This window comes from Ptychodera flava, chromosome 15, assembly GCF_041260155.1.
Source record: "Ptychodera flava strain L36383 chromosome 15, AS_Pfla_20210202, whole genome shotgun sequence".
Classification (NCBI taxonomy): Eukaryota; Metazoa; Hemichordata; class Enteropneusta; family Ptychoderidae; genus Ptychodera; species Ptychodera flava.
The window spans coordinates 7,930,299-7,958,128 of record NC_091942.1 but is presented as its reverse complement, the minus strand read 5'-3'; the positions used below and the strand labels follow the sequence as shown (position 1 = coordinate 7,958,128).

The 27,830-nt window shown below is 37.6% G+C and overlaps 1 protein-coding gene across 1 annotated transcript in view; it reads left to right on the top strand.

The window, feature by feature from the left end:
- LOC139151079 (uncharacterized) overlaps positions 1 to 27,830 on the top strand; it is a 270,051-nt gene that overhangs the window by 185,568 nt on the left and 56,653 nt on the right. Inside the window, exons 160-182 of the mRNA XM_070723612.1 lie at positions 123 to 236; positions 732 to 971; positions 2,914 to 3,027; positions 3,386 to 3,508; positions 3,904 to 4,026; positions 4,260 to 4,382; positions 8,633 to 8,749; positions 9,115 to 9,237; positions 9,474 to 9,593; positions 10,114 to 10,245; positions 10,993 to 11,115; positions 12,146 to 12,268; positions 12,554 to 12,676; positions 15,251 to 15,373; positions 15,846 to 15,968; positions 20,022 to 20,138; positions 20,685 to 20,810; positions 21,487 to 21,609; positions 22,509 to 22,631; positions 23,224 to 23,346; positions 24,129 to 24,248; positions 24,747 to 24,872; positions 25,602 to 25,724. Coding sequence (XP_070579713.1) covers positions 123 to 236; positions 732 to 971; positions 2,914 to 3,027; positions 3,386 to 3,508; positions 3,904 to 4,026; positions 4,260 to 4,382; positions 8,633 to 8,749; positions 9,115 to 9,237; positions 9,474 to 9,593; positions 10,114 to 10,245; positions 10,993 to 11,115; positions 12,146 to 12,268; positions 12,554 to 12,676; positions 15,251 to 15,373; positions 15,846 to 15,968; positions 20,022 to 20,138; positions 20,685 to 20,810; positions 21,487 to 21,609; positions 22,509 to 22,631; positions 23,224 to 23,346; positions 24,129 to 24,248; positions 24,747 to 24,872; positions 25,602 to 25,724 — 2,925 coding nt within the window. The remainder of the gene's footprint in view (positions 1 to 122; positions 237 to 731; positions 972 to 2,913; positions 3,028 to 3,385; positions 3,509 to 3,903; positions 4,027 to 4,259; positions 4,383 to 8,632; positions 8,750 to 9,114; positions 9,238 to 9,473; positions 9,594 to 10,113; positions 10,246 to 10,992; positions 11,116 to 12,145; positions 12,269 to 12,553; positions 12,677 to 15,250; positions 15,374 to 15,845; positions 15,969 to 20,021; positions 20,139 to 20,684; positions 20,811 to 21,486; positions 21,610 to 22,508; positions 22,632 to 23,223; positions 23,347 to 24,128; positions 24,249 to 24,746; positions 24,873 to 25,601; positions 25,725 to 27,830) is intronic.

Genomic DNA, 27,830 nt, shown 5'->3' with positions numbered 1-27,830 from the left:
AACAACCACATGACATATTTACAACCAGATGACAGGACTCCCAAACGCGCGTACTCCCTCTGTAGGATTTGATTGTCAAGTACTGTGACACATTTCCTGTTGTCTTTTTTCACCCCTGTCAGCTCTGAACCCATGTGACAACAACCCATGCGGTAGTGGACAATGTACCGCTGTTGGATGTGACAACTACGTCTGCCAGTGTCCACAATGTTTCACTGGAAGCAACTGCCAAGAGAGTATGTATTTAACAATTTCGGGTATTTTGATGGTTGTCTTTGTTGTATTTTTGAGATCAGTTTTCATTATTGGCATTGAGGTTCTTTATCAAGTACCCTTGCATGTCAGTGCTATTTGTCACAGTGTATTAAAGTCTACTGGCTGTTTGTGGTGTGTTTAAGGGCAGATTTTGTCACGGTTGACACATAAAGTAGCTTGGTGTTTGTTTAAAATTTCAAAGAAAGATTAGTGTTATCTTCCCAAATTATTTTTAATGTTCATATTATACTTATAGCCTGAGTCATTGATTACTGTCGATGTTGAATACTGTTTTATCCTGTGCCTAAAAGAATGCTATGGAAAGTCTGTGCGCCAGTATCCACTTGAGTCTGCCCTTGATTGTTTTCATAGAGCTGACAGACATGGCATTAAATTTCCTCAGCTCTGTAACATGCGACTCACAGATCACCAAATGTCTGTGAATAAATTCTTTTTCTCTCTGATAATTTTTTCAGGAGTTGATCTATGCCAGACTCAGAACTTCTGTCAGAATGGTGGAACTTGTTCCATGGATGCCACGTGTTCTACCACTTCTTGCCAGTGTCCATCATGCTATGATGGCCCCTTCTGCCGGTCTACAGTCAATCTGTGCCAACCCGTGAATCCCTGCCAGAACAATGGCTTTTGTACCAGCAACTGCCCATCATACACCTGTCAGTGTGATCCATGCTGGACTGGACAAACCTGTGAAACTGGTACGTCTCACAAGTAAAATCGATTATAGCAAAACCGTGAAAAATGAAGAAGTAAAAATGAGGCTTTGTAATTACCTGCAAAACTTTTCATGATGTCAGAGTAGTAAGACAGTTTTATAGTGATTAAACATTTCTCCCCCTATTTTTTCATTTTGATAGTATAGTTCATGCTAGCCTCTATTTTCACTTACTATAGACTATAGTCTATAGAAGCTATTGGGATGGGTATCTGTCCGGCGTCCGTCGTCAGTCTGTATGTATGTATGTATGTTGTATGTATGTATGTATGTATGTATGTCCGTTTGTGAGGCATCCGTCCACTCAAATATCTTGAGAACCGCAGTACTTACTGATTTGATATTTGTTGTGTAGATGAAAAATATGATTTTGAGAAACTCTTTTTTTTAATTTTTTGATATTGTTGAAAATAGGCAAATTAATGCCAAAAAAAGGTGTTTTTGGTAAAAAATCTCCTTCTTCATAACCGCTGGTCAGACAGCTTTGTTATTTGGTATACAGGTCCCTAGGGATAACCCAACTTAGATTTGTTCAAATTGTGATGAAATATGCAAATGTGTATTTTAAGGAATTTTTTGTCATTTTTGGTGAAAATTTGACTTACATTGTATGTAATTCTTGTACTGTATAAACCCTATCAATTCACCCAGAAAAAAAATAATAAATATGATTTTAAATAATTAAATTAATTAGGAAATCATCAAAGCCAAAATAATTTTAGTGTGGAATTATCAGAAAGTTCAACTTTTTTTGACAGTTCATAGTGAAATGCTTACCATCTTGGAGGATTAAAACATGTAAAGGCAACTTTCCTGAATCCCAACTTTGATATATTCTGAACCACCATTTATGTTATCTAAAAGAAATTGCTCATAATAGTTTGTCATGATAGGGTGGTCAAATAAATAGAGATAGATAAAGTTCTAATTTCCATTATGGTTGACTTGGTAAGGATAAAATAAGATTACTTTTTGAGGAGAAAAATAGAGTGGTCAATTAAAAGACTGGTCAAAGTGATAGGGTTTTTATGGTAAAGCTGGGCTGTAAGATTCCTCATGTGCTATTATAGTAATTATGCAATCTGTGTAAACAGTGCAATGAAAGTGTAACATGATTCCTTATAATGCTTTTGATGACCTTGAACTTCTTAAGTTTCAAACATTTGTCTCTTCAGTGTGCTTTCGCTGAGTACGTACAGTCTCAACTTATTCAACAGAACTTACTTACAATGTTAATTTGAAAGTTGAAATGTGCTTGGTTAATAGGATGAAAATACTGATATTAAAAGATATAAACTCAAGATTCTTTATAACCTGACAGATATGCTGTTTTTTATGACGTAAATCTTGATTTAAGCAAGTCTTGTTTACTTAATTAGAATGTAATTAACTCTCGTTTATTTGCTATGATTGACTAATATAGTCTGATGAAATATGCAAATCTGTATTTCGATTTTACGGAATTTTTTTCCATTTTTGGTCAGGCCATCCGGAAATGAGCAATCAAAGATATCCACCTTCTTCATCAATGCATGTGTCACAGAAGGTTATTCTCTACATAACACAGCAGAGCTCTGTCAACTGTTGAGCTGCTTGTTTTTTCAAACCACTGGTCAGACAGCTTTAATATTTGGTGTACATGTCCCTAGGATGACCTTAGTGAGATAATTTCATACAGTCAGGAAATACTTAATTTGTATCCATGTCTATAGTAGCTTCAGGGACTTTGGCCTCTATTTTCACTTAATTTGTACAATAAATCCCTTTGCACAGTCATGACAATCATATTTCTACCTTACATCTTGATAGTATGATAAATCTTGCTGTACCACTGTCTATTTTGCTGATGTTTAATGATTGCAATCTTTTCAAAAGCAAAATTTTGAAACATTAATGCTCTGTATGTCCTGCTTTCCTATCATCAGCTGTGGATGTCTGCTCAAGCAATCCATGTCAAAATGGTGGTACTTGTACTAACTTCTGTACCTCCTACATCTGTGAGTGCCCAGAATGTTACACAGGACAGCAGTGTACTAGACGTAAGTTCAACTTTATTGGTGAACAGGTTGTAAGTAGCCCTCAAAAATGTATCACACATTGTCTTACATGATGTTTAAGCCCTTTATCCCAAGTGTTATGCGCCCTCTCGAGATAAATACATGATATGGATTTGTTTTTATCTGCCCTCATGTGGTTCAAATCTGTTAGTATTTGTTTTTATGCCACTTTGTTTATTTCTCTTTTTGTGTGTGCACAATGTTTGAAAACAAGCCTTTTGTTAATTTTCAAATCGATGTCACAACTTTTTCAGCATAATTTTTATACACATTGAATATTGTTTTTTAATGAAAAGCTTATTGGAGGTTTTTGTATTTGTGATTTTTCCTGTCCACACAGTCACTAGCCCATGTACGTTTGATAGCTGTCAGAACGGTGGCACTTGTGTCCAATCACCAGGTTCATGTACAGATTTCACCTGTGTTTGTCCACAGTGCTTCACTGGACCAAGATGTAACATCCGTAAGTTCCCCACCAATATGTTGGTATCATCTCTGAACCATTCTTCTTACCTGTCCACAATGACAATGTTGCCTGCTACTCATGTATACGTTGAAGAAGTAGAGCAGGTTTTTTTCAGCCTTACACTTCCAGGGATTTTTTATGAAGCCCACAGTTTGAATCCAGAATGTTTGATCAAAGGATAGATTGCTTGATTTTGGTGATTCTTTCCATGTTTTCTCATAAATTTTGATAAACAATCAATAACAGCCCTTCTGAAAAGATTTTCATTTCATTTGTGAAGAAATTAGCAACTGAGACATTTTAGTTTTTTTCACTTAGAAGGTTTTGAATGTTCATAAATTAAACAATTTTTTGTTTTCATTTATTTGTATGTTTTGTCTTAACTTCTCTAGCTGTCAATCCTTGCGACGGACATGCTTGCCGGAATGGAGGTACTTGCATACAAGTTCCAGGTTCCTGCAACCAATATTACTGCACATGCCCTGGTTGCTTTTCTGGCGATTTCTGTGATAGAGGTAAGTCAAACAAGTGAACATGATTTTTTTTTTTCCCATGAAAGTCTCACCCATAGAACTTGTACTCATTTGAAAATGCAATACCATTACAAGACACTAAACCAAGTTCCCCGGTTTTTAATTCTTGGTTCAGTATTTGGACAATCTGTGCATTTGATAGGTGCATTTTTGGAAAAATCAGTGATCGTGTGTGCTTAGCTAACAGACTAGGTTTCATCAATTACCTTTTGCAGTTCAAGATCCTTGTCAAACTAATCCATGCCAAAATGGAGGCCAGTGCTCACCAGTGCCTGGATCCTGCATCCTATCACTGTGTACATGTCCGTCATGCTATACAGGGAGCCGATGCGAAACATGTAAGTTTACCCAAACTACTGACGGCAAACTAATGGTCTTCCCCTAGAAATTTCTTTGACTCTTAAAGTGAAGATGCCCGCTTCATCACTGTATGCTGCAGCAGTTTCTAGAACTTTGTTGACATAGATCTGGTTTCAGTCAGTCTGTGCTTTCAAGATGTGTTTTTCCTTTGAGTCACTCATGCAACAAATCTGATTTTTTCACAGTGTAACAATGTGACTTTAGCTCTTATACTTTGGTTTGAACCACAATCATTGTTTTCTATGGTAACGTGGGACCTCTAGAGAGGGAAATGCGGTAAAAGGGTTAAACACACAAAACTTTCCTCTCTGTGTAGTACACATGTTAAATACTTGGGACAAAAAGCTACATGATTGTGACTTTAATTGATGCGATCACTCACAGTATCTTTTCCATGTTTGCCTATCTTCCCTTGACAATACCAGTATTTCTTTGCAATCAGCTCAAAAGGCACATCCTTTGTGATTGAAAACAATTTTGGCCAGTTTTTACCCTTTAGGCCAATCTCTTGACAGAAGGAAACCCTTACCCTCAATCTCTCGTCCGTGTGACAGTTCAATCCTGTATATGTATAAACCATTGGGGCTTGTCATATTGATTCTAGAAGTGGGCAGGAATGGGTGCACAGAAGCTGAAGAGAGGATTTAAGCCAGTGAGAAAAGGGATTGATCAAAGTTTTATATTCCAGGATAACCTGCATGTGCATGTATTAAATTCTCATGCTTATAGTCAAGTAAAGGGACAAAGTCGGCCATTTTTCATGAATTTTGTTTGATGCAAGATACCGGGTACTACTTTGTATATTGTTTGACATGTTTAAAGATATGTACTGAATAAATGGGTGACCATGCATATATTCGACCCCGGTTTTATACACGATACATAAATGGTTTTGAAAATGAATTAATGGTCATGACCATTAAAGCCCCAGTATTTGTAACTTTTTACATTTTTTTTCATATTTTTGATTAAAATGACATCCTCAGTATATGAAAGTAGACCATAATTAATACTGACTTGCATGGTTTGCATGCCCAGCCCGCCTCACGATTAACAGTAAAAGAAGTGAAAAATGACTTCTTGTCCGGACCAGAAGTCAGCTTTGTTGACACACGAAACGAAACGTAATCACACCACCGCGCATGCTCAACCACATCTACGCAAGATTTACTGTGGCCTCCGTAGAAACTATACGCTTTTTGAAAAGGTCTGGTCCATCGAAACTGGAGACTCAGCTAAAAACGCGTGAAAGTTGGTGAAATACCGGAAAGATATAATATGTAAGTGTTTACAGATTGTTCCGACTATAATGAGCCATGCAAACAAACGTCTTGAACAGCTAAACTAACGACGGAGGCAGTCGATTGTAAGCTTCATGCAAGGCATTGCACGTTGTGACCGACGGTATGGAGATCAAGTTTGCTGAATGAATTGAGAGAGAAAAACATATATGAATAAAAATTCAACACTTCACCATCGTAATCATTGAACTAGTCGTTTCTTCAGTATGGAGTATAATAAAAATTTCGTTGAAAATAAATGACGGGACTGATTCTACTCCGTCTACTCGAACGAAGTTTTGTGTATGGCCAGGCTAAGCTGCAGGCAACACAGCCTATCAACTTCGCATATCGTTGCCGTAATTGAAAACGCTCAGAAAGGAAAAATTATATCTTGAATGCAGTACAAAAGTCTTCTTATAAAATTTAAAAGTATTTCCAAATAATATCGATCGTAACGGGTATCTAATCCTCACAAGGACTACAGTGGTACAAATATCGGCTAGCTGCGATGCGATGGAGCTCCAGGCATGGTAGAAGTTCGAACACAAGAGAGATCCCGGCCTCACTGCAAAGTCGTCCCCTGCGCACCCGGCCCGACAGCAAACTAAGCGCTTGGTTTGATTCTGTTGTTTACATATTTTGTATAAAATTCATGATACATATATCTGACTTTCACAACTGTACAATTTGCTTAGGACTGTGATTTTGGCTGTAGTCTACAGACGATCGGAAGGAGCTAAGGCAGGCCCCAAATTTGCATGGACAATGCCCGGGACAATTATAGACGCAGCTCGATGAGAAAGTCATTCACATAACCTACATGAAGTGATCAATACAAAACTTTTAAACATCACTGGTTCTGAAAATTTATGATCAATGGTTCTGACCTACGGACTTTACACTGCGGCGTTGTTGTTTTTTTGTGTTTGGCCGGCTACTAGTCCTGTAAGGCTGTACTACATGGAGGTAGTACACTGTACAAGTGCAGCGGGGCCGGGCCGAGATTGGTGTGGGGCCTGCAGCAAGGTAAAGTTGACAGCGTCCATTGCAGAATGCCCGCGTGTTATCCTTTCGCGTTTGGGAGGAAATTTACCGCTGTATTCAGAATGCCTTTTTACCAGTATAAAAGCTCAAAAACTGATGCATCAAGAGCCAAGAGTCTGTAAATTTCTTAGCAGTTGCTCCATTGTTTTTTTCTAAATTGTCGCTGAGATACAGCAGTGCGTATACTGTTCCCGATCGTTGTGACTCAGGCGTTCACAGCTGTTTAGGGAGCCGTCATTATTTACGACCTGGGGGTCGGAGGAATTACATTAGAAACTCCGAAATTTTGAGTCACACCCCAGCCAACCATGATGACTTTGAGTAACCCCCTCTCTAACAGAAATTTTTGCTTACCTGAGCCCATGTAACAATATGTAGATATAAAAGCTCACCTAATAAGCAGTCTCCGACCATATAGTATTGTTAAATTTGGATGGGTAGCATGTCATTATGGTATGGTTAAATGTCCAAATGGTTGTTGAACTCAAGTCAATTAAAATATACATTCTATGATAATATAAAGGATGGATTCACAACAGTTCAGTTTTGCCCTAGATCCTGTGCACTTATAGTGATATCTGTCGAGAACATTTCTCCATGACCGGCCTCTCCTTCCACCTCTGGTAACGACTGCAGAAAACTACTGTGTGACATCATCATCACCACTGTCGATCCTCATCTTTACTGTCGCTGGTGCCATTGAGTACATGAACAACGATATCATTCTCATCGTCACTATCTTCTCTTTCATAATAAGTATTGCTAGTAGTAGCAGGTACTTGTAGTTTTTTTGCCTTGCTTCATCTAGTTGATATTTATTTGTTCTGGTAAAGTATTTATTTTCCTTTTATTTAATATGTATCAGAGTAAAATATTTATTGTCAACTCATCATTATGCCATTGAGGACAGAGTAAGACAAAGAAAAAACATTTTGAGCACCCCCTTACAGCTTTCAAGTTTTGAATGACCCCCAGGTCGTAAATACTGACGGTTCCCTTACTTGCTGCCAAAGGCCATCGCGTTCACTGCATTCGACAGCCTACCATACATTGCCAAACTATGTTGCTTCGATTTCGCAATCACCTCGCCGCTAAAGCATGAATCAGATGAAATTTATTACTTCAAGTTACTCAATTTTGATGGCTATTTGCCTGCAGAAGGTGAGCAAAGTGTCGTCTTGATTTTACATCGGTACCCGGAGTTCTGAGTGACCAACTGCAGGGTGCGTATGCCGACTGCAGTTTGAATAATCCGTATATAACGCACAAGGTACCAGAATAGAATGTCAGCCTCCTCTGCCAAAGTTCTTTATCCTCTGAAACACAGTAGCAGTACGTATTTGAACAGAGAAGAACAAAATAAAACCATTCGCAGGCCTTTCAGCCGGCGACCATGGGCGATTACCCAGGCAGTGTGGCGTGCATGGCAAGGCCCCAGGAATGTTGTAGGCTCGATGATGTCATCAGTATCGGCGTTCTCGGTCACGTGCACAGCCTACAAGTTGTCAACAAACCCGCGCGGCAATCCAACTCGATCGGGCAATATTTAGCGTTCACTACAGGAGCACAGATTTGGCTTATTTCTTTACTGAACAACATTTCACGATGGATGTAAGAGAATAACTTGTAATTTCGAACATAAAAAAAGGTCAAAAGTTACAAATACTGGGGCTTTAAGTCATTTTCGCGATGGTTTCATTTAATTTGTCTCAAACCGGGGTGGAATATATGCATGGTCACCCATTTATTCAGTACATGTAGTATCTTGCATCAAACAAAATTCATGAAAAATGGCCGACTTTGTCCCTTTAACACCATGCAGCAGAGTCTATCATTCATAATCATATACAACAGTTAGTGTCAAAATGTTCTCATCAGATTTTTCTTTTCTTTTTGGCTAGTGATGGACCCATGCCAACCCAGCCAGTGTTTCAATGGTGGAACATGCGTACAGACAAGCTGCACCACCTTCAGCTGTACATGTCCGACCTGTTACCGCGGAGACAACTGCATTGAGTGTGAGTGTTGACCCAGTTTTCTTGTCTTTGACAAAGTACGGCTTTTCTGTTATAAAAATATTTTCATTCTTTAATGAAACTGCGAATCTAAGTTACGCATTCATATTCAATTGGACATTTGGTTTGATTGATAGTGGGCTGTCAGACCAAAGTTTCCTGCATACATGCATTTTTAGCAATCACGCAATGATTTCTTTCAACGACTTTGGAAAGCAATGGCTCAGTGATCATGAGATTCATAGAGTTTGTGTTCTCTGAAGAATTTCAGGGATGACCATTTACGACAGACCTGTATTCACTGCTCTTTGTAAAGTCACTTGTCTTCAGAAATTCTGACATGGAAGTTTGTCTCGTCTTGTTCACAGTAATCAGTGCGTGTGAAAGCCATGCATGTGAGAATGGAGGCCAGTGTGTACCAACTGCTGGCTCCTGCACCGCATACACTTGCAGTTGTCCAGTCTGTTTCACAGGCAGATTTTGTGGGGAAGGTGAGTGTGGCTTTCGTCAGAGCTATGCTTTCTACGTTCATCTATCTTAGCTGATATCGGTATTTAGGCATGGACTAGCAGATGTCAACTTGACATTGTAACTTATTGTAAGACAAGTGCGGATATAAAAATTTACCATTTTCAAGTACTGCAAATGTTTTTTATATGTCATGCCATGATCAATTCTACCTTTGATTAATTTCTTAATCTTAACTCTCACATATTCTCTGTTACAGCCATGGATGCATGTTCACCAAATCCGTGTCTGAATAATGGTATGTGCCAACCTGGTGCCACTTGTTTTGAGTATTCCTGTGTTTGTTCCGGATGTTACACTGGATTCAACTGTGGAACATGTGAGTTCAAAGTCATTGAAACTCAACTCAGATTTCTGTGACAAAGATAAGTGTTACATAGACATGAATAGGAAGGCGTAGTGATTATAACAGGAATATAATATACTTCCCCTTCAAAAGTTCATGTACATATAACAACTATTATCATTTAAATTGTTAGCTTGTTCTTTTCAGCCTAAAGAGACAGTACATGAAAGGAACAAAAGTCACCCAAATATTTGATAATTTTCAAGAGGATATATTGAGAACGCAAATAGAAATGTAACAATGTACCTGATACAATTACTGTTTGGTTAAAGAGAACTCCAAGCATTGTTTTAAACAACTGAAGTACATGTAAATTTGGATTGAAAATTTACAAAATCCAATCTCATATTCTTTCAAAATCAAAAATTGCTCAACATGTACACTGAAATTAAAGTCACTTGTAAGAAACATGACTTTTATGGTAATTTTTCAAAATAGGAAAATTGTACCCAACAAAAGTAAGTATGAGATTACTTTCATTATTTTTTTTCAGTGAGTGATCCGTGCCAGCCCAATCCTTGCTTCAATGGTGGTACCTGTACTGACATCCCTGCCACTCCCGGAGACTGTGACGACTACATCTGCACATGCCCAGAATGTTACACTGGCCCACGTTGTTTGCAAGGTGAGTTCTCAGCTCACATGCAGTGCCATAGAGATTTTCCCCCTGGGTTGTAGGTTGGAACTACGCTTACATAAAATTATCAAAACTTTCTGTCAAAAGCTCTGCCTCAGTGCATGAGAGTAATCTTTGCACCAAATCCTTACCATGATAGCATAAAAATGTATCTTTTTAGAGCCATACACTCTGGAAAACAGCAATTAATGTTGAAAAAGATACAAAATTTGAATCATCATTGCAGCACTTTGCCATATTGCGTGGATTAGATTTAATCAAGTTACTGTTAAACTATAAATCTGTAGAAATATCGCTGTGAGTTGTTTTTGAATTTTACTACGGTATTATAGTAATAGGTGTTAGTAAAAGTGGAGTAGCTACTGTAAGCATAAGAAGAAACATTTGTCACGTGACATTATCTTTTCAAAGTTGTTTAACGGAATCATGCCTTCTCATGCAAGGCGTATCACTTCCAAATCTGCTGACTCAGAGTCGGTGAAAAGCAATTTTTAGCGAAAATCTATACTTGTTTTCATTTTCTGAGCATTGTATGATATATAGCAAATTTAGTCAGTAAAAATCTTGTATACAGCATCTATGTTATGTTTTCAGGAGCCTTCAAATGTTCAGATGCAACATGTGCAATGAGTTAATATTTACACTGACTTCAACCAACTCGAGCCAATAATGAAATATGAACTAGACAAAGGGTTATGGAATGACGTTTGCCAATATTGTTGGGTTTTTTCACAGCTATTAATCCCTGTGAGACCAATCCTTGTCAAAATGGTGGATTCTGCCGGCCTATACAGGGTTCCTGCCAAGAAGTTGAGTGTATATGTGCCCCGTGCTACAGTGGCCAATTCTGTTCAAGCTGTAAGTTGAATTGTATTGTCTTTTGCGGTTTTTTAGAAAGAACAAATGGCAAGTTTTGGCATTGTTTTAATCAAATATGGTGAAGAAATTGTTTTGTGATCTGTTAGATCAGTGCTGCCATATTGCATATAATCTGACTTCAAGTGTGTCTGATATAAATGTATGCACTAGTGTGCAGACACGTTACACAAGGAAGCCCACCTTTTCTTTCATTAAAGGGACATTAGCTGTAACTTTTGACTAATTTTTCACTACTCTATTTCAATGTATCAACTACAGAATTTTACTATAATCCGATCATCATGACCAATGCCACGTGTCCTGCTTGCCAACACAACCTGTGTATGTGAAACGACCATTGTTATTGTTGATAAATGTATTCTAGTCCGGACCTGAATACAAAATTTAAACAATAACAATGCAGTTTGTACTCATATAGGGTATATGTATGAGCTAAATATTAGGAATTTCTCCATGGTTCAGGGATTCAAACCAGATACTGCAGATGATACACGGAACAAACAAAATTAAAAAAATAACCAAAGTTACAGCTAATGGATCTTTAAACACCTCAAGATGATATTGGCTTGATGACTGTTTTGGTCGTGGTTATTATTTTCAAAAATGATAAATTATACTAATGAATGTATACATATCAACTGAGATTGTGCAGAGACATACAGTCATCCATTGTTGGAGTTGCTCTCTGATTGAATTCTGTGCTGGAAATGCTGGCAGTTGGCCTGGAAAGCTTGTATTGCCTGACACAGTGACTGTATTCAGTCTGTACACTTTGTAGAATCACCAGGTAATCACAGCCCAAAACGACACTTCTAAACGGGCAGAAGAGAATTGTAAGCACTCAACAATCACAGTCAATATAAAAAAATTTTGTAATCCAACCACAAATATTCACACACAAGCACACACTCTCTCTCATGGTTGAACTATTTCTGTTGCTTTGAACTTTTTTTAGGAAAATGATACACGATGTCTGTTAAGCAAGTTGTGTTTTCATTTTTCATTTCAGTCCAAGACGCATGTGCATCCTTACCATGCCAAAATGGTGGCACTTGTTCTTCAGTGCCTGGGTCTTGTAGTGCCTACAACTGTCGTTGCCCAGGCTGCTACACTGGACTTACCTGTGAAACTTGTAAGTTTCTTTAGTCATTTTCGGGCTGTGTTCCAGATCAACATATTTGAAAATTGGTAAATATCTTATGACCAAAACTTTTCCTGGAATATACACAAAACAAAGTCAGCAGTCAATGATGGGATACTTAGATGAAGAGAGTGAAGAGTCCTAGAAATCTGACAAAATTAATGTTGAATTTAATTTTTTTTTGTATTTATGAATGTGAGCTCTCATGAATGTTAATTTCTGTTTGTTTTATTTGTTCACATCTTACTGTTTGTTATTGATCCCTTTCTAACGCAGTGAATGACCCTTGTCGATTCACCCCATGCACAAACGGCGGTACCTGTATTGCTGATGCCAACGACTGCAATGCATTCACATGTCGGTGTGGAGAATGTTTTTCGGGGAACAACTGTGAAATACGTGAGTATGGAGAATGAAATTTGATCTGGAAGTGATAATTGACGTTGTATCTCCTACAGCATCAGAAAAAACTGAGAGAATATTGTGCTTATGCAGGAACCTAACTGAGTTTTGTTCAATTTACTACTTATGCTCTATTGCAGTCTGTAGGGGTATTGTTGTTACCATCTGAAAAGAAAATTGAAATTATCAGATTTTAGTGATTTCTTTTTCATCCTGCAAACATATTAGGAATGATTGCAGATAGACTAGCTGCTCAATTTATTCAAAGAAAAAGAGTGATAGAAGTGTAGATATTTCAATTCGTGCCAAAATTTGGAAATTAATGGTGCTTTAAAAAGATAAATAGTTAAAAGTGCTTTATGTCCGTTGTAAAATAATGACAATTAGAGCTCCATAAGCTGTATCATAGACCTTAAAAACGGAAGGACAGGCAACTGCCAGAAAAGACAAAGAAACTTGCGTGTTTACCCGTACGATCTGGGTTATAATCCTCTGCGCAGTTATGCAAACGCAAAACAGTCACGTGATGACACAGTGACGTCTTGGCAGCACTGGAGCTACACAGAAGACGCTATACCTGTGCTGTCGAGTCAAGTCGCGTTCTGTTCCGGGGTCTAGTTCACGTTGTTTTCAAGCATTGTATTACCCATTGGTTTTTACAGACAATTTTGCTACCATTTTCGACAGATGATTCACTATTAGGTATATTTATTGTTGTTGTTTTTTGTAATTCCCGTCAATTCATGATCGAGTCGGCAAAGTTAATTTTGCAATCTAATCATTGTACACCCCTGATAACTCTTCCGTTATTTCTGATTCATGTGTAATGCTGTAAACTTTCTTTTACTTCATTATGTACTTCTTGCACTTCGGCACTGTAGTATTTTTAAAAACTCATGCGTCTTCAGCCGATCGGCCATTGTTGTTTACGAATACGAAGCGACTTCATGTTTCAACTGAAAATTTCATACCCTGTCATATTTCTCTGCTGTAGTGATAATGCATGTCAATGATAGTAAACGTTTCAACGTTAGGTATTTCGTCAACTGACTAGTATTTTGCGGGGCAAATCATGTTTACATTGTAAAACTTGTACCAAATTCACCAATTTGTACCAAATTCACGTGCAGGCATCTCCAGCTCGATCGGCCATCATGATTGCTGTTGATGGACCATAGACCGTTTTTAAGGTCTATGGATGGACGATCTTTTTGTGCGTTTCAACTAAGTAATTTTTTTACCCTCTTAATAATGCATGACAGTGCTAATGTACGTTTCTACGTGTCTTATTTCGTGGATTGAACTAGTATTTTTAGGAGGAAGTCATGCGTACATTTGTAAAACTAGGACTATTCACGCGTGTCCGACTCAGTCGGCCATTGTTGTTTACAACACGACATTTTGTGCGTTTCCTCCGAGTAATTTTCGTACCGTCTCATGTTTCTCTGTGTAATAATAATGCATGACAGTGCTAATGTACGTTTCTACGTGTCTTATTTCGTGGATTGAACTAGTATTTTTAGGAGGAATTCATACGTACATTTGTAAAACTAGGACTAAATTCACGCGTCACCGACTCAATCGGCCATTGTTGTTTACAACACGACATTTGTGCGTTTCCTCTGAGTAATTTTTCTTGCCGTCTCATGTTTCTCTGTTGTAATAATAATGCATGACAGTGCTAATGTACGTTTCTACGTGTCTTATTTCGTGGATTGAACTAGTATTTTTGGGAGGAAGTCATACGTACATTTGTAAAACTAGGACTAAATTCACGCGTCTCCGACTCAATCGGCCATTGTTGTTTACAACACGACACTTTGAAATTAGACGCGAAAGCTTGAGCATGCGCTGATCGCAATGTTGTAGTGATTAACATAATCTCGCGTCTGACAAGTCTCTCAAATCACGGGAATTTCCGTGAGCTTGCGATACGAGAGATAAACAGTTACGTTTGTTTATGTTAATGAGTGTTCAAGTTTTTCACGGATTATAACCAGGATTACATGAAAGAAAATAGCTAGTTGCCTGTCCTTCGTTTTTAAGGTCTATGAGCTGTATCTTCTGGCTATTTTTTCAGAGCTTTTGTTTTGTGGTTTCCCTAAACTTTCTGCATTGAATCCCTAAACTGTAATTTAATGCCAAGTATTTAGCATATCAACACAACCTTTATGAGTATAATCTCCATTGTTATTGTTGACAATTGTATTCAAGTCTAGACTAGAATTCATTTGTAAACAATAAACAATGATCACTACACACGTACAAGCTGTGTTGACAACAAGAATTCTCAAAATTTCAGCATAACAGAGGGATTAGGGTCAGACACGGTAGTTGATATACAGAAGCAGAATACTGAAAAACTTGCCACAAGTTACAGCTTAATGTGTCCCTTTAATAACTAAAAAGCGTTCTTATTTTATGTAAACTGGTAAATTTAAAATACAAATTTGACTCCTCGTCTGACGTGTGCAGTGAGCTTGAACTTGATTTTATCCAAAATTTTATTCCAGGAATACTGAGTCCTGATAATTTTTTGCTCGATTTCAAGCTGATTTTGTTTCCCCACAGCTGTTAATCCATGTCAGCCTAACCCTTGTGAGAATGGTGGTTTCTGCCAGGCAGCGCCAGGTCAGTGCACTGTGCCAACTTGCACATGTCCACAATGCTGGGAGGGTGACAGATGTACAATTCGTAAGTACCCATCGCAAACTCCTCCACTCACCTGTAAAATTACCTCCATTAACCAATGACAAATGACATTCCACTTTCACAGTTGTGTTTGTAATACTGTCCATACTGTTTCCCAATCACCCTAAAGTAAAGTTAAATGTTGAATCGGATGATGTCTCATGCCAATTTTTTCCATTGCAAAGTTATAGTGAATTGTAACTTTCTGTTTATTGGACCAATACTTTGAAAAGAAATGCTATCATCTGGAACTAGCATGAATCATATTTTACATCATACTTTCCAGACCCTTTAAAATTTAGAATGTACTGGAAAACATATGATAGCACAATCCTATGTGGTAAGCTATCACAATCATGCCGATTATCTAAAATTGTAAAAGACCGTTTCAAATTATAAATATCCAATTTGACAAATTTTTTTTAGTTTTGGATTGTTTTTGAGTGATTCAAATGTGCTTGTTTATCATCTACAGCAATCAATGCGTGTGACAGCGCTCCCTGTTTGAATGGGGGAACTTGTCAGCTTGTCCCTGGATCTTGTCAATTCTACAACTGTATGTGTCGTGATTGCTATTCTGGTCAGACTTGCCAGACCTGTAAGTTGTCTCACCATCTTATTTGTCGTTTTTATGGTAACACTGTCAATATAATAAGCTCTTTTTTACCTTTCCCATAAAAGACTGCGCCGTATATCCTCAGAGCTTCTAGTACTGAAGATTTTGCACTCCCATGTTTGTCTACCTCAAGTTCATACCATGAAAAAATTGTAATTTGCCCTGGTTGTTTAGGAACAAATGGATACTCTGTGCTTTGGAAAAATTAAGTACAAATTAAAGCTTGAAACTTTGAAAAATGCATGGAAGTTGACAATTTTTTTTTGAAAGTGTGAAGATGCAAGATTTAGATACATGTACTCCTTGTACATGGTCAGTTGCTGGCCATATGGTGATAAAAACTTATTTCCAGTTTGAATAGCACGGTTGTACTTGCAATAATTTTAAGGTAGTATGAGTCTTGAAAGTGAAAGACTTAAAACTTTTGCTCAAACTTTCCTGAATGAAACTTTCTACCATTCTCTTACCAAATCAACAATAAAATCATGGGAGTCACCATGCAAAATTTGGAAGTAGCAAAACAAATTGCCCAACACATTGTGATATTTAAAATTCAAAATAGCCAGCATCTCTTTGACAGTGAAAGTTTTGCTTTGTCCAAAAGCTTTAAAAAGAGCCCCCATAAGTGGTAGGTCATAAAAGAATTGTAGAAATTTGAGAGTCTGAATGTTGGTCCCCCGAGGCGCGTTCTACCTTAATGGGTGATTAATAGGCCATGGAATATTCTCATTTGTAATGACTCAATACCTGTTGATTTGCATGTATACACAAACCATTGTAATTAATAGACTTTTTAGTCCCCATGGACACCGTCCGGGGGGACTTATAGGTTTGGTCATGTCCGTCCCTGCGTGCGTGCGTCCGTGCGTGCGTCCGTGCGTTCACGCAGATATCTCAGAGATGCAAGGAGCGATTTCATTCAAACTTGGTACAAGGATTACTTCATATGTCAGATGCACATCGATTTGTTTTGTGATACGATCCAATATGGCTGCCAGGCGGCCATTTTATTACGATATTTTCATGTACAGAGCCATAACTCAGACATGTTTCAACCGATTTTATTCAAAGTTGGTACAAGGACTTTGACCAATGTCATAGATGTACATGTCGATTTGTTTTGTGATATGATCCAATATGGCCGCCAGGCGGCCATTTTATTACAATTTTTTCATGTACAGAGCCATAACTCAGACATGTTTCAACCGATTTTATTCAAAGTTGGTACAAGGACATTTACCAATGTCATAGATATGCACGTTGATTTGTTTTGTGACACAATCCAATATGGCCGCCAGGCGGCCATTTTATTACAATTTTTTCATGTACAGAGCCATAACTCAGACATGTTTCAACCAATTTTATTCAAAGTTGGTACAAGGACATTGACCAATGTCATAGATATGCAAGTCTATTTTTTTGTGATACTATCCAATATGGCCGCCTGGCAGCCATTTTATTACAATTTTTTCATGTACAGAGCCATAACTCAGACATGTTTCAACCAATTTTATTCAAAGTTGGTACAAGGACATTGACCAATGTCATAGATATACACGACGATTTGTTTTGTGATACGATCCAATATGGCCGCCAGGCGGTCATTTTATTACAATTTTTTCATGTATAGAGCCAAAACTCAGGCATATCTCAACCGATTTTATTCCAAGTTGGTACAAGGACATTGTCCTATGTCATACATATGTACGTCTATTTGTTATGTGATACGATCCAATATGGCCGCTAGGCAGCCATTTTATTACAATTTTTTCATGTACAGAGCCATAATACTCAGACATGTATCAAGCGAATTTATTCAAAGTTGGTACAAGGAGATTGACTACTGTCATACATATGCATGTCAATTTGTTATGTGATACGATCCAATATGGCTGCCCTGCAGCCATTTTGTTACGATTTTTTCATGTACAGAGCCATAATACTCAGGCATATCTCAACCGATTTATTCAAAGTTGGTACAAGGACATTAACCTATGTCATACATATGTAGGTCTTTCTTGTATGTAGGTCATTCTTGGCCATTGAGCGCTATCTGTATCAAAGTATTTTTATCATAGACCTAATTAGTGAAGAGGACTCTATCCTCTCTGAGGACATGTAATCAAAGTACCCATTAACAAGTGGGGACTGTGTCATCAACGATGACTTGTTTCTGATTTTTTCATGTCCGGAACCATAACTCAGACATGTATCAAGCAAATTTATTCAAAGTTGGTACAAGGACATTGACTTATTTATACATATGTATGTCGATTGGTTTCACGAGATGGTCCAATATGGCCACATGGTAGCAATTTTGCTATGGTTGTTTCATGTCGAGAGCCATAACTCTGGCAAGTCTCAACTGATCTTATTCAAAGTTGGTACATGTACATTGACTACGTCATACATATCCGTGTTGATTTTTTAAACAGTAAGATCAAATATCGCTGCATGGCGGTGATTTTGTTACAATTTTCAGATGTACAGAGCCATAACTCAGACATATTTCCACCAGTATCATTCAAAGTTGGTACAAGGACATTGACCTATTTCATACATATGCTCGTCAATTTGTTTCACGTCATGTAGCAGCAACATGTCATTAACAACATTATGTTTCGTAAGTAGGCTGATATGTCAAGAAATACGTACTGCATCAAATTCATGAAACTTTATACAGATGTTAACTGATGTTAAGGTCACATTGCTTTAACATTGAAAAAGACATTTATCAGTGTCATTTTAATTAATTTGTAATTGCATAAGTAATGAACTTCCTAATTAGGGTGATATAGCCACAAATTAATACAACGTCAAATGTGATGAAACTTGATACAGATGTTGATCTCATAGCGTCGTAAATACTGCATCAAACTTTATGAAATATGGTACCAGTGATAATCTGTCAAGTGTTAGAATTGTATGCAAAAATGTTTTGCAACATCCTGTTGATTAATTCCTAGTTGACTCATTTTTTGAACTTTAGGATGGTGGCCTACATTGGTTTTATGTTTTCATCACCATGGAACTCATTCTTGGCCATTGAGCGCCATCTGTATCAAAGTATTTTTATCACAGACCTAATTAATGAAGAGGACTCTATCCTCTTAGGACATGTAATCAAAGTACCCATTAACAAGTGGGGACTGTGTCATCAACGATTGTAATTAATAGACTTTTTTCATCTGAATTGATAAATATATCAAGGAAATTAAGCATTAGATGAGAGTTTAACTGAATTTGTGACTTCAGTTGGCAATCTTCAATACTATGATGCTCTGTTAGCCCTGTGTCATTAGAAATTGTCTTGCAGTACAGCGAGGATAAATTGTCATGAAAAGATAGTTTTGTTCAACCAGGAAAATGGTCCTAGTTACAGTGCATCATGTCCCAGTGACAGACTCACAGAATGACCATATTTACCACATTTAGCTGTCCGTTATTTTTTTCACCCTTAGGACAAAGTCGGCCATTTTTCATGAACAATTTTGTTTGATACGAGACACTACTTATATTGTTTGACGTGTTGAAAGATACTGAATGAATGGGTTACCATGCATATATTCCATCTCGGGTTTAGACACGATATATGAAACCATAGCAAAAATGAATTAATGGTCATGACCATTAGTTCATTTTGTGATGGTTTCATTTAATTTATCTAAAACTGGGGTCAAATATATGCGTTGTAACCCATTTATTCAGTATCTTTCAACACGTCAAACCATATAAGTAGTTTCTCATATCAAACAAAATTCATGAAAAATGGCAGACTTTGTCCCTTTAATTCCCTGTGAGCAGGTCAACAATCACAATTGATAACAATTGGTTTGGGTCAAACCATTGTCATTGGAGGGTAAATAACTCCAGCATAACTGCCAAGATTCTATGTTCAAAATCACTTTCCTTTTCATCGTCATCTTGAAATTCATTCGTCTTTTAATATACAAAAAAAAAAGGAATGTCAGAAAAATGTTTCTCCTTGTCATTGATGTCTGGACAAACAATTTTCTATCTTGACTGTTTTTGCAGTGCTTAATCCGTGTTCACCAAATCCGTGTGCCAATGGCGGTACATGCATTGAGACGGGATGCCAGACACAGAGATGCATCTGCCCTGACTGTTATGAAGGAGATAACTGTCTTCAGAGTGAGTCTTCTTATTACAGTCTCTTCTTTGTTTAGACATCCTATTCCATACTGGACGTAACCACCTACAATTTTAATGCTTTTCCAAGTTGTCCTCAATGAAGCAAAACTCACCACTGATCAGACGGTTGATAGTAAACCATTCCATATTTTATCAAACATTAAGGGTGGATTTAGTTTATTAGCATATTTTATCGCATCAAAGAAGATTATCGGTCAAGGCGCGAACATGTCTCTCTAAGTGTAATCTATCAAGGGTTGCTTTATTGCAACAAAATTTGAACATTTGGATGGAAAAATGTTTCATGACATGAGAAAACATGCCCAACATATCGTATCTCATAGTTCAAGTTTGTGTACCGCTATATACCCTGGTCATGTTATGTGTATGCCACATTTATTTTTTAAACTGGTTTTCATCCCACCAATAAACATATCTTGTATTAGTTGATTATTTCTGCTAAAGAGATTCTTTTCTGTCGATCTACAGATGTTGTACCGTCATAATTAATGAAGTGTGTTTCGTGTTTATTTCTTTGAATTTCAGTGGTCAACCCCTGCAACTCATTCCCATGTCAAAATGGCGGCTTCTGTTCTCCGGTGCCAGGCTCATGCACAGAATATACTTGCACATGTCCCAGCAGCTGCTGGACTGGTCAACTCTGTCAAATCCGTAAGTCAAAGATCACTCTGTTTTTTTTGTTTCTGTGGATGGAATGACTTAGAATATTATGTACTTGCCAACATTGAACTGATATTCAGTGATTGGAATATTGTGTTCCTTATTCCCAGTTTGGTCTCTTGAAAAGTTGGTATCCAGCATCACCATACCCAAAGTTTTAAAAACTTACAAAGATTAATTCATACACAAGGGGCTACCGGGTTTAGTATGGTCCCACTTTTGTGAAAAATGTAGCAGCCTTCCTGATCATAGTCTCTGCGATATACATTACATATTCCAATATCATGTACGTGTAACTTCAGCAGAGATTTTCATACTCTCAAATTGTACACTTTTTATCTGGTCCCCAGCCTGTGAGGACTCCTGTAAAATCAGTTTGTAATAAAACAGTTGGTCTGGTTTTGGTGTAAAATTAAAGTTTATTTTTTTACCAAAAGATTTCCAAATCTTGATATATTTCAGGTACATTTTTCATGCATTTCAAAATTTTACATGATATACCTAATTTTTTTGTAGTCTTTAAAGAGGAAAGAATAAAATTTTCCCCGAACAAAAGAAGTTTCTTGATTTCATTTCAAATTGTGTATGATTGAACCCATGTATAAGATAGCTTAATATGCTGATATTTGACTCTTACTGGCTATGTGTTGGCTTTTGTTTTTTTCAGCGGTTGATGTTTGTGCCCAGAACCCGTGTCAAAATGGTGGTCAGTGTTCTTCAATCCCGGGTTCCTGTACTGCCTACCAGTGTACCTGCATTGACTGTTTCCAAGGTTTCAACTGCGAACAAGGTAAAGACAAATTTGGATTAAGAGGGAAAATCTTGATTTCTTCTGGGAGTTCCCTGTGATCAATAAAAGGTGAAATCAGTGCTAACTAACAGACACAAACATGCGAGATGGAATGGTATTGCCCCAAACTGATGACATCATGCCATAGACAAAACAGAGGCCTTGTAATGGTTGCATTTTGTCATATATCATGGAGTACCACTTCTCAAATGGTGGCACAGACTGGGCAAATCCATTTAATTTTTCTTCCCTGTTTCCATAGGAGTTAAATTTGCTCTCTGATGTTCTATTCTATCAAATAATTTTGAAGTAAAACATTATTAAACAATTGATGAAAACGTTGTGGTATCAGACAATATATTATGTGACATCCTCTTATTAAGGTCACTACTAAGGTGTGTTTATAGGTAGGCTGATAAGTGTCAATTACAAGTAAGATGCAAGCTCTTCAATTTCAACCACTTGCTTGTTGTAGAACTTTCTGCTATGCCAGTTCTGTCTTCTTTTAAATTTGAATTAATAGACTTTTGGACAGGTTTTTTTGGACTCTCAGATGTTACAATACTTATGTAGTCTGCTGCCCCTTGTGGACTAATTGTAGCTAATGAAGGGTTTACCATCTTGTTTTTATAAAAGTCAAAATTTCAAAAACAATATTTGTTCTCACTACACAGGTAACATAGAATGTATTGTAGTCATTTAGAACTGTAAATAACAGTAAATTTGACTACAGAGGTAATTCGTGTTCTTATCCGAAGCTGTGCACAGTGACTCCAGAGTTTTACTCTCAATAATAAAAAAAGGACAGTGTCAAGTTTTCTTTATTTCAGCAAAACTTTATAACTTTTCTGTAACAACACTTATTTCTAATTTGTCTGTTTTGTTGCTTTACTTCCCAGAAATCAATTCATGCTCACCAGACCCATGTCAGAATGGTGGTGTCTGCTCGCGGAGTACGACGTCATGCTTTGAGTACACATGTTCCTGTCCATCTTGTTACTCTGGAACCATCTGCCAAATCCGTAAGTATACATGTCGGAACAAGGAGAGTAATCGGTTCATGTTAGCATTTGGTGTCTAGTGCAGTGAACATCTGAAAATGATGACTCTTGTGCCGGTTTTGAGGAGTACCCCAATGTCATGTTGAAATGCCCTGTGTTTCACTTGTAAACTCAAACTGTACATGGTTATGATGTCAATGTTACCGCTGGCAACTGAATCTAAGAGCACTCACTGAAAACCTATTTTTCAACAGTAGCATGGGTAATACAGTGAACGTGTATTTCATATTTCAACATGCCCCAGGGAACAGAATGAGAAACTGTTCTTGATTTCTTGAATAAAAATAATGAATCAGTTTCCCAAAGTCACAGCCATTGTGCCATAAAATAAACCAGGTCTAAAACCTGCCATTGAACGCTGAAGGTTCTCACTTGTTGACCTTTGACCCACTGCTTCTACACCAGAAGACAACAGTATAATGGACACCCTCAACACGTACAATTCTCTCATAGTTATCTGGCAAAATGTAAGAAATCCACTCCCCTTTCTTCAGATAAGTGAAAGTGAAGGACCTTTGAAAACTTTTTTCTATATCTTTATGCGTTTATCCAGCTGTCAACTCATGTCAAAACAACCCGTGTCAGAATGGAGGGTTCTGCAACCCAGATCCAAACAACTGCCTTGCCTTCATGTGTACGTGTACAGGCTGCTGGACTGGTGATACTTGCAACACTCGTAAGTTCTCATTTCAGTCTCTATTGTTTCACATTTCTTTTAATGTATTCAGTGTGACTCTGTTGGTGTGGTTTCCAAGTGTAAACGGGCCAACAAACGTTTCAAATACAATGAGGGTCTACCAAAAGTAGTGCAGCAAGAGGAAGTATGGGACCAAATGTTTAGTCTATGTACTGTCATTGGACTACATCTCAGTAAAGGAAGAACCCCACTTTAGTACTGTACTTTGTCAGAAATCACAAATGTGACAGTGGTTTGCGTTTCAACTGTTCTGTTGTTTTGGGAACCAGACATATTGTCCAAGTTGAGGAGTTGCCATCGCTGTCAGGTGTAACTATCAAGCAACGCTTGCAAATGATGTGTTTTGAGGGAGCTGTGCATGGATGTATGGTGTCAAATTGACTATATACTCATGACCTCCTTCCAGAAAATGTTTCCACTTTTGCAGAGTTGATATCTATCTTATTGACTGATATCACTGCCAAGAGATAGTCACACATGGACAGTGTTGACAGTTTGGCAACTCCTCAATTTAGACCATATATCTAGTTCCTATATTTGCAATAGTGCAATGCAAACCACTCTTATTACAGTCAATTTTTACTCTATTGCGACATTATTATGCAAAGTTGTGTTTTACACTGCATGAAATTGAACATTACTGTCCAACCTTTACAATTTAAAGTCATCTTCTGTACTTTACCAATTTTGCTTCTTTTCTGACATTTTGTGCTTTTTGTCGTCTTGGCATTTCATGATAAAATCCATTTTGTTCTTTTCAGTGATCGATCCTTGTCAGAATAACCCATGTCAAAATGGAGCCACTTGCCAGCTGGAACCCAGTACCTGTGGCTTCACCTGTCGCTGTGCCGGCTGCTACATCGGAACTCTCTGTACAGAATGTAAGCGCATCCCATTGATTGATTTTATACAATTTACCCCAATATGTTCTTCTTTCCTAATACTGTTTCCAACCCCAGTTGGATCAAGTACATTGGGGAGGGTTGTATTGGTTCAGTTGCAATAAGAAAGGGGGGAGGGGGGTTGGACGAGGCCAGCCAAAAATGGCTCAACTCTGTGAGATTGTGTCTACTTAAGGTCGTTATAAAGAAACATGATTTCCTGCACATTTCTGGTCATTAGCACATAATGAAATAGAAAGCCAAAGTTGAAATCAATACTTTTTTCATTGTATATGCCACACGCTGCACTGTAAAAGCCAAATTGCTAATAATCCATATTCCTGAATAATTTTCACAACCGTTTTGATTCACAAGAAGTTTTCATCATTTGATTTTTGAATCTTTATGATATCTTGCCACAGCGAGAAAAGGTATCCCTATATTATTTAATTGCTTTTGTTTTGTTTTTGTTTCTAATGTTTGTTTTCTTTTTTTCAGTGCCAGACCAGTGTTCTCCAAATCCATGTCAGAACGGTGGTATCTGTAACCCATTAGCTGGTTCCTGTACTGAATTCATCTGTCGATGTGACGAGACATGCTGGACTGGACCCAACTGTGTAGAACGTAAGTTGTTCCTGTCCTTGTGATGTTTCCGTGCTTTATTTTGCTGTTCACAACATCTTTATGACTTCAGCACAAATATATTGCAATCGTTAAAAGCAATACAATTACCCATTGAACTAGCCTTGCCCTACTCTCCGCTTTTGGCCTTTGTCCACACTCCATCTGGCCTGGAGATCCACTTTTTGCGCTGTAGAATAAAAACTAGCTCATTTGAAAGTGAATGGTCTCCAGGAGAGATGATGTCGTCACTGGCATCCCTATGAAAGTCAGTCAGTCAAAATGTTCCTCTCATGATTGGCCTATGATTGAATGGGTGTTGCTTATTAATATTCATTATGCCATATAGTGGCGCACCTTCTCTGGTTAGTTTATGAGCGACACCCATTTAATCATAGGCCAATCATGAAAGGAACATTTTGACTGATTGACTTTCAAAGGGATGCCAGTGACATCATTGTCTCTCCTGGAAACTATTCACTTTCAAATGAGCTGATTTCAGTACTATGCTCATTCTCAAAAAAACTACTCGTCAGATAGCTTTGGTTGACATATTCTTAGAGATGATCGTAATGTGAAATGTTCAAATTATGATGACATCTTCAATTGTGTAGTTTTGCGGCTATTTGTGCCATTTTTGTCTGGCCACTGAAATGACCTATATTTCCACTTTCTTCATCTACACATGTGTCAAAACTAAGTTTTAAACCAAGTGTTCTCTCACCATCTCAGGTGTGAATGTCTGCCTCACCCAGAACCCCTGCAAGAATGGAGGTGCCTGTACACAGGGATCTGGATGTTCAGAGTACAGCTGCCAGTGTTCAGCCTGTTTTGTTGGAGCAGACTGTGATCAACGTTAGTCCATTTTTCTTGTTTCACATACACCATGTTTTATTTCATACCTGTTTTTGTTGATGCAGCAATTAGTTTGAAATATGTACCTTGAAGTGCATGTAAAGAATAGGTCATGGTGTTTTCGTAAAAGAAAATCCATAGCTATTTGTATCTTTAACTCTTGTGAGTTACAAAATTTCATTTATTTACTGAGATGATTGGGGAAAGGAGATTATGCTGTCATAAGGTTATCAAAGCTTTGCTCAGATTGTTCTCGTCTTTATCATCAACTTTGACAGGCAAGAATGCTGATGTAAAACTTAAAATTTCTGTCAGTCTTATTTGCTTGAATTCTCAACTTTCCAGAAAATCAAATCAACCAAGCAGAGGGGTATAAAAGCCCTTGTGATGAGAAGAAATACATTTATTGATTGTTTCTCATCACAAATGATTTTACTCTCCGCTCTTTGATTGGTAGTTTCTTTCATTACACCTTAGTTCATCCTTTTGTGATTTGTAGGTGTATACATGTATTGTCTATTGAAGTGATAGCTACTTTTATTAGTCGTCCAGGGGGACTTATAGATCGGGTCAAGTCCGTCCGTCCGTCCGTCCATGTGCGTCCGTTCACGCAGATATCTCAGACATGCAGTGGTCAATTTCTTTCAAACTTTGCACAAGGATAGTACCCTACCCCATACAGATGCACCTCGATTTGTTTCACAATGTGATCAAATTTGGCCGTGTTAGAGGACTTTTTAGTTTACACTCCATAGACTCCCATGCATAAGGCAGTTCTCCATAGACTTCCATGTATAAGGCAGTTCTCCATAGACTCCCATGTATAAGGCAGTTCTCCATAGACTCCCATGTATAAGTCAGTTCTCCATAGACTCCCATGTATAAGGCCAAGAAAAATAAAAATTTAGTTTCTCATCATATTCATATTGCAAAAAGGATGCAGTGACACAGTTTTTAGTCCCCACAGATGAAGTCCAGGGGGCTTATAGATTGGGTCATGTCCGTCCGTTCGTCAATCCGTGAGTCCATCCGTTCACACAGATATCTCAGACATTTTGACAAAATGTCACGTGACCTTGGTGACCTTTGACCTCAAATATACATATTTGTCCATAACTCAGTAACCACAAGTGCTACACCCTTCATATATGGTATGATTGGACACCTTATGACGCCACATATTGTACCTCATTAATTATGTGCATATCTAATTTTGAGCGAGCCAATAGAGCTAGAGGTCTGATTTTTGGTATATAGGGATAACTTAGCAATACAATTTTTTTGACAAAATGTCACGTGACCTCAATGACCTTTGACCTCAAATATACATATTTGTCCATAACTCAGTAACCACAAGTGCTACACCCTTCATATTTGGTATGATGGGAGACCTTATGAAGCCACATACTGTACCTCATTAATTATGCACATATCTAATTCTGAGCAAGCCAATAGAGCTGGATGTCTGATTTTTGGTATATAGGGATAACTATAGGATAGAAATTTTTTGACAAAATGTCATGTGACCTTGATGACCTTTTACCTAAAATATACGTTTATGTCAATAAATAAGTAACCACAAGTGCTATGTCCTTTATATTTAGTAGGATGGGAGACCTTATGACAACACACGCTTAACCTCATTAATTATGCACATATCTAATTCTGGGCAAGCGAATAGAGCTAGAGGTCTGATTTTTGGCATATAGGGATTAATTAGCAATACAATTTTTTTTTCAAAATGTCACGTGACCTCGATGACCTTTGACCTTGATTATACATATATATGCATAACTCAGTTACCACAAGTTCTATACCCTTCAATTTTGATAGGATATTAGACCTTAAGATGTCACATCTTGTACCTCATTTATTATGCGCATATGTATTTCTTGGCTGGCCAATACAGCTAGAGGTCTGATCTTTTTTCCCGATTTAGAACCATAACTTAGACATGCCTCATGTGTTTCAAATTGGGAACAACGACATAGACCTATGTGCCCATAGATCTCAACATATACACTCCAGTGATACTTCTTAATGACCACATTTCCCTGCCCCATCAAGACTAATACTCCTATTACAAGTGGGGACTATGTCATTGTC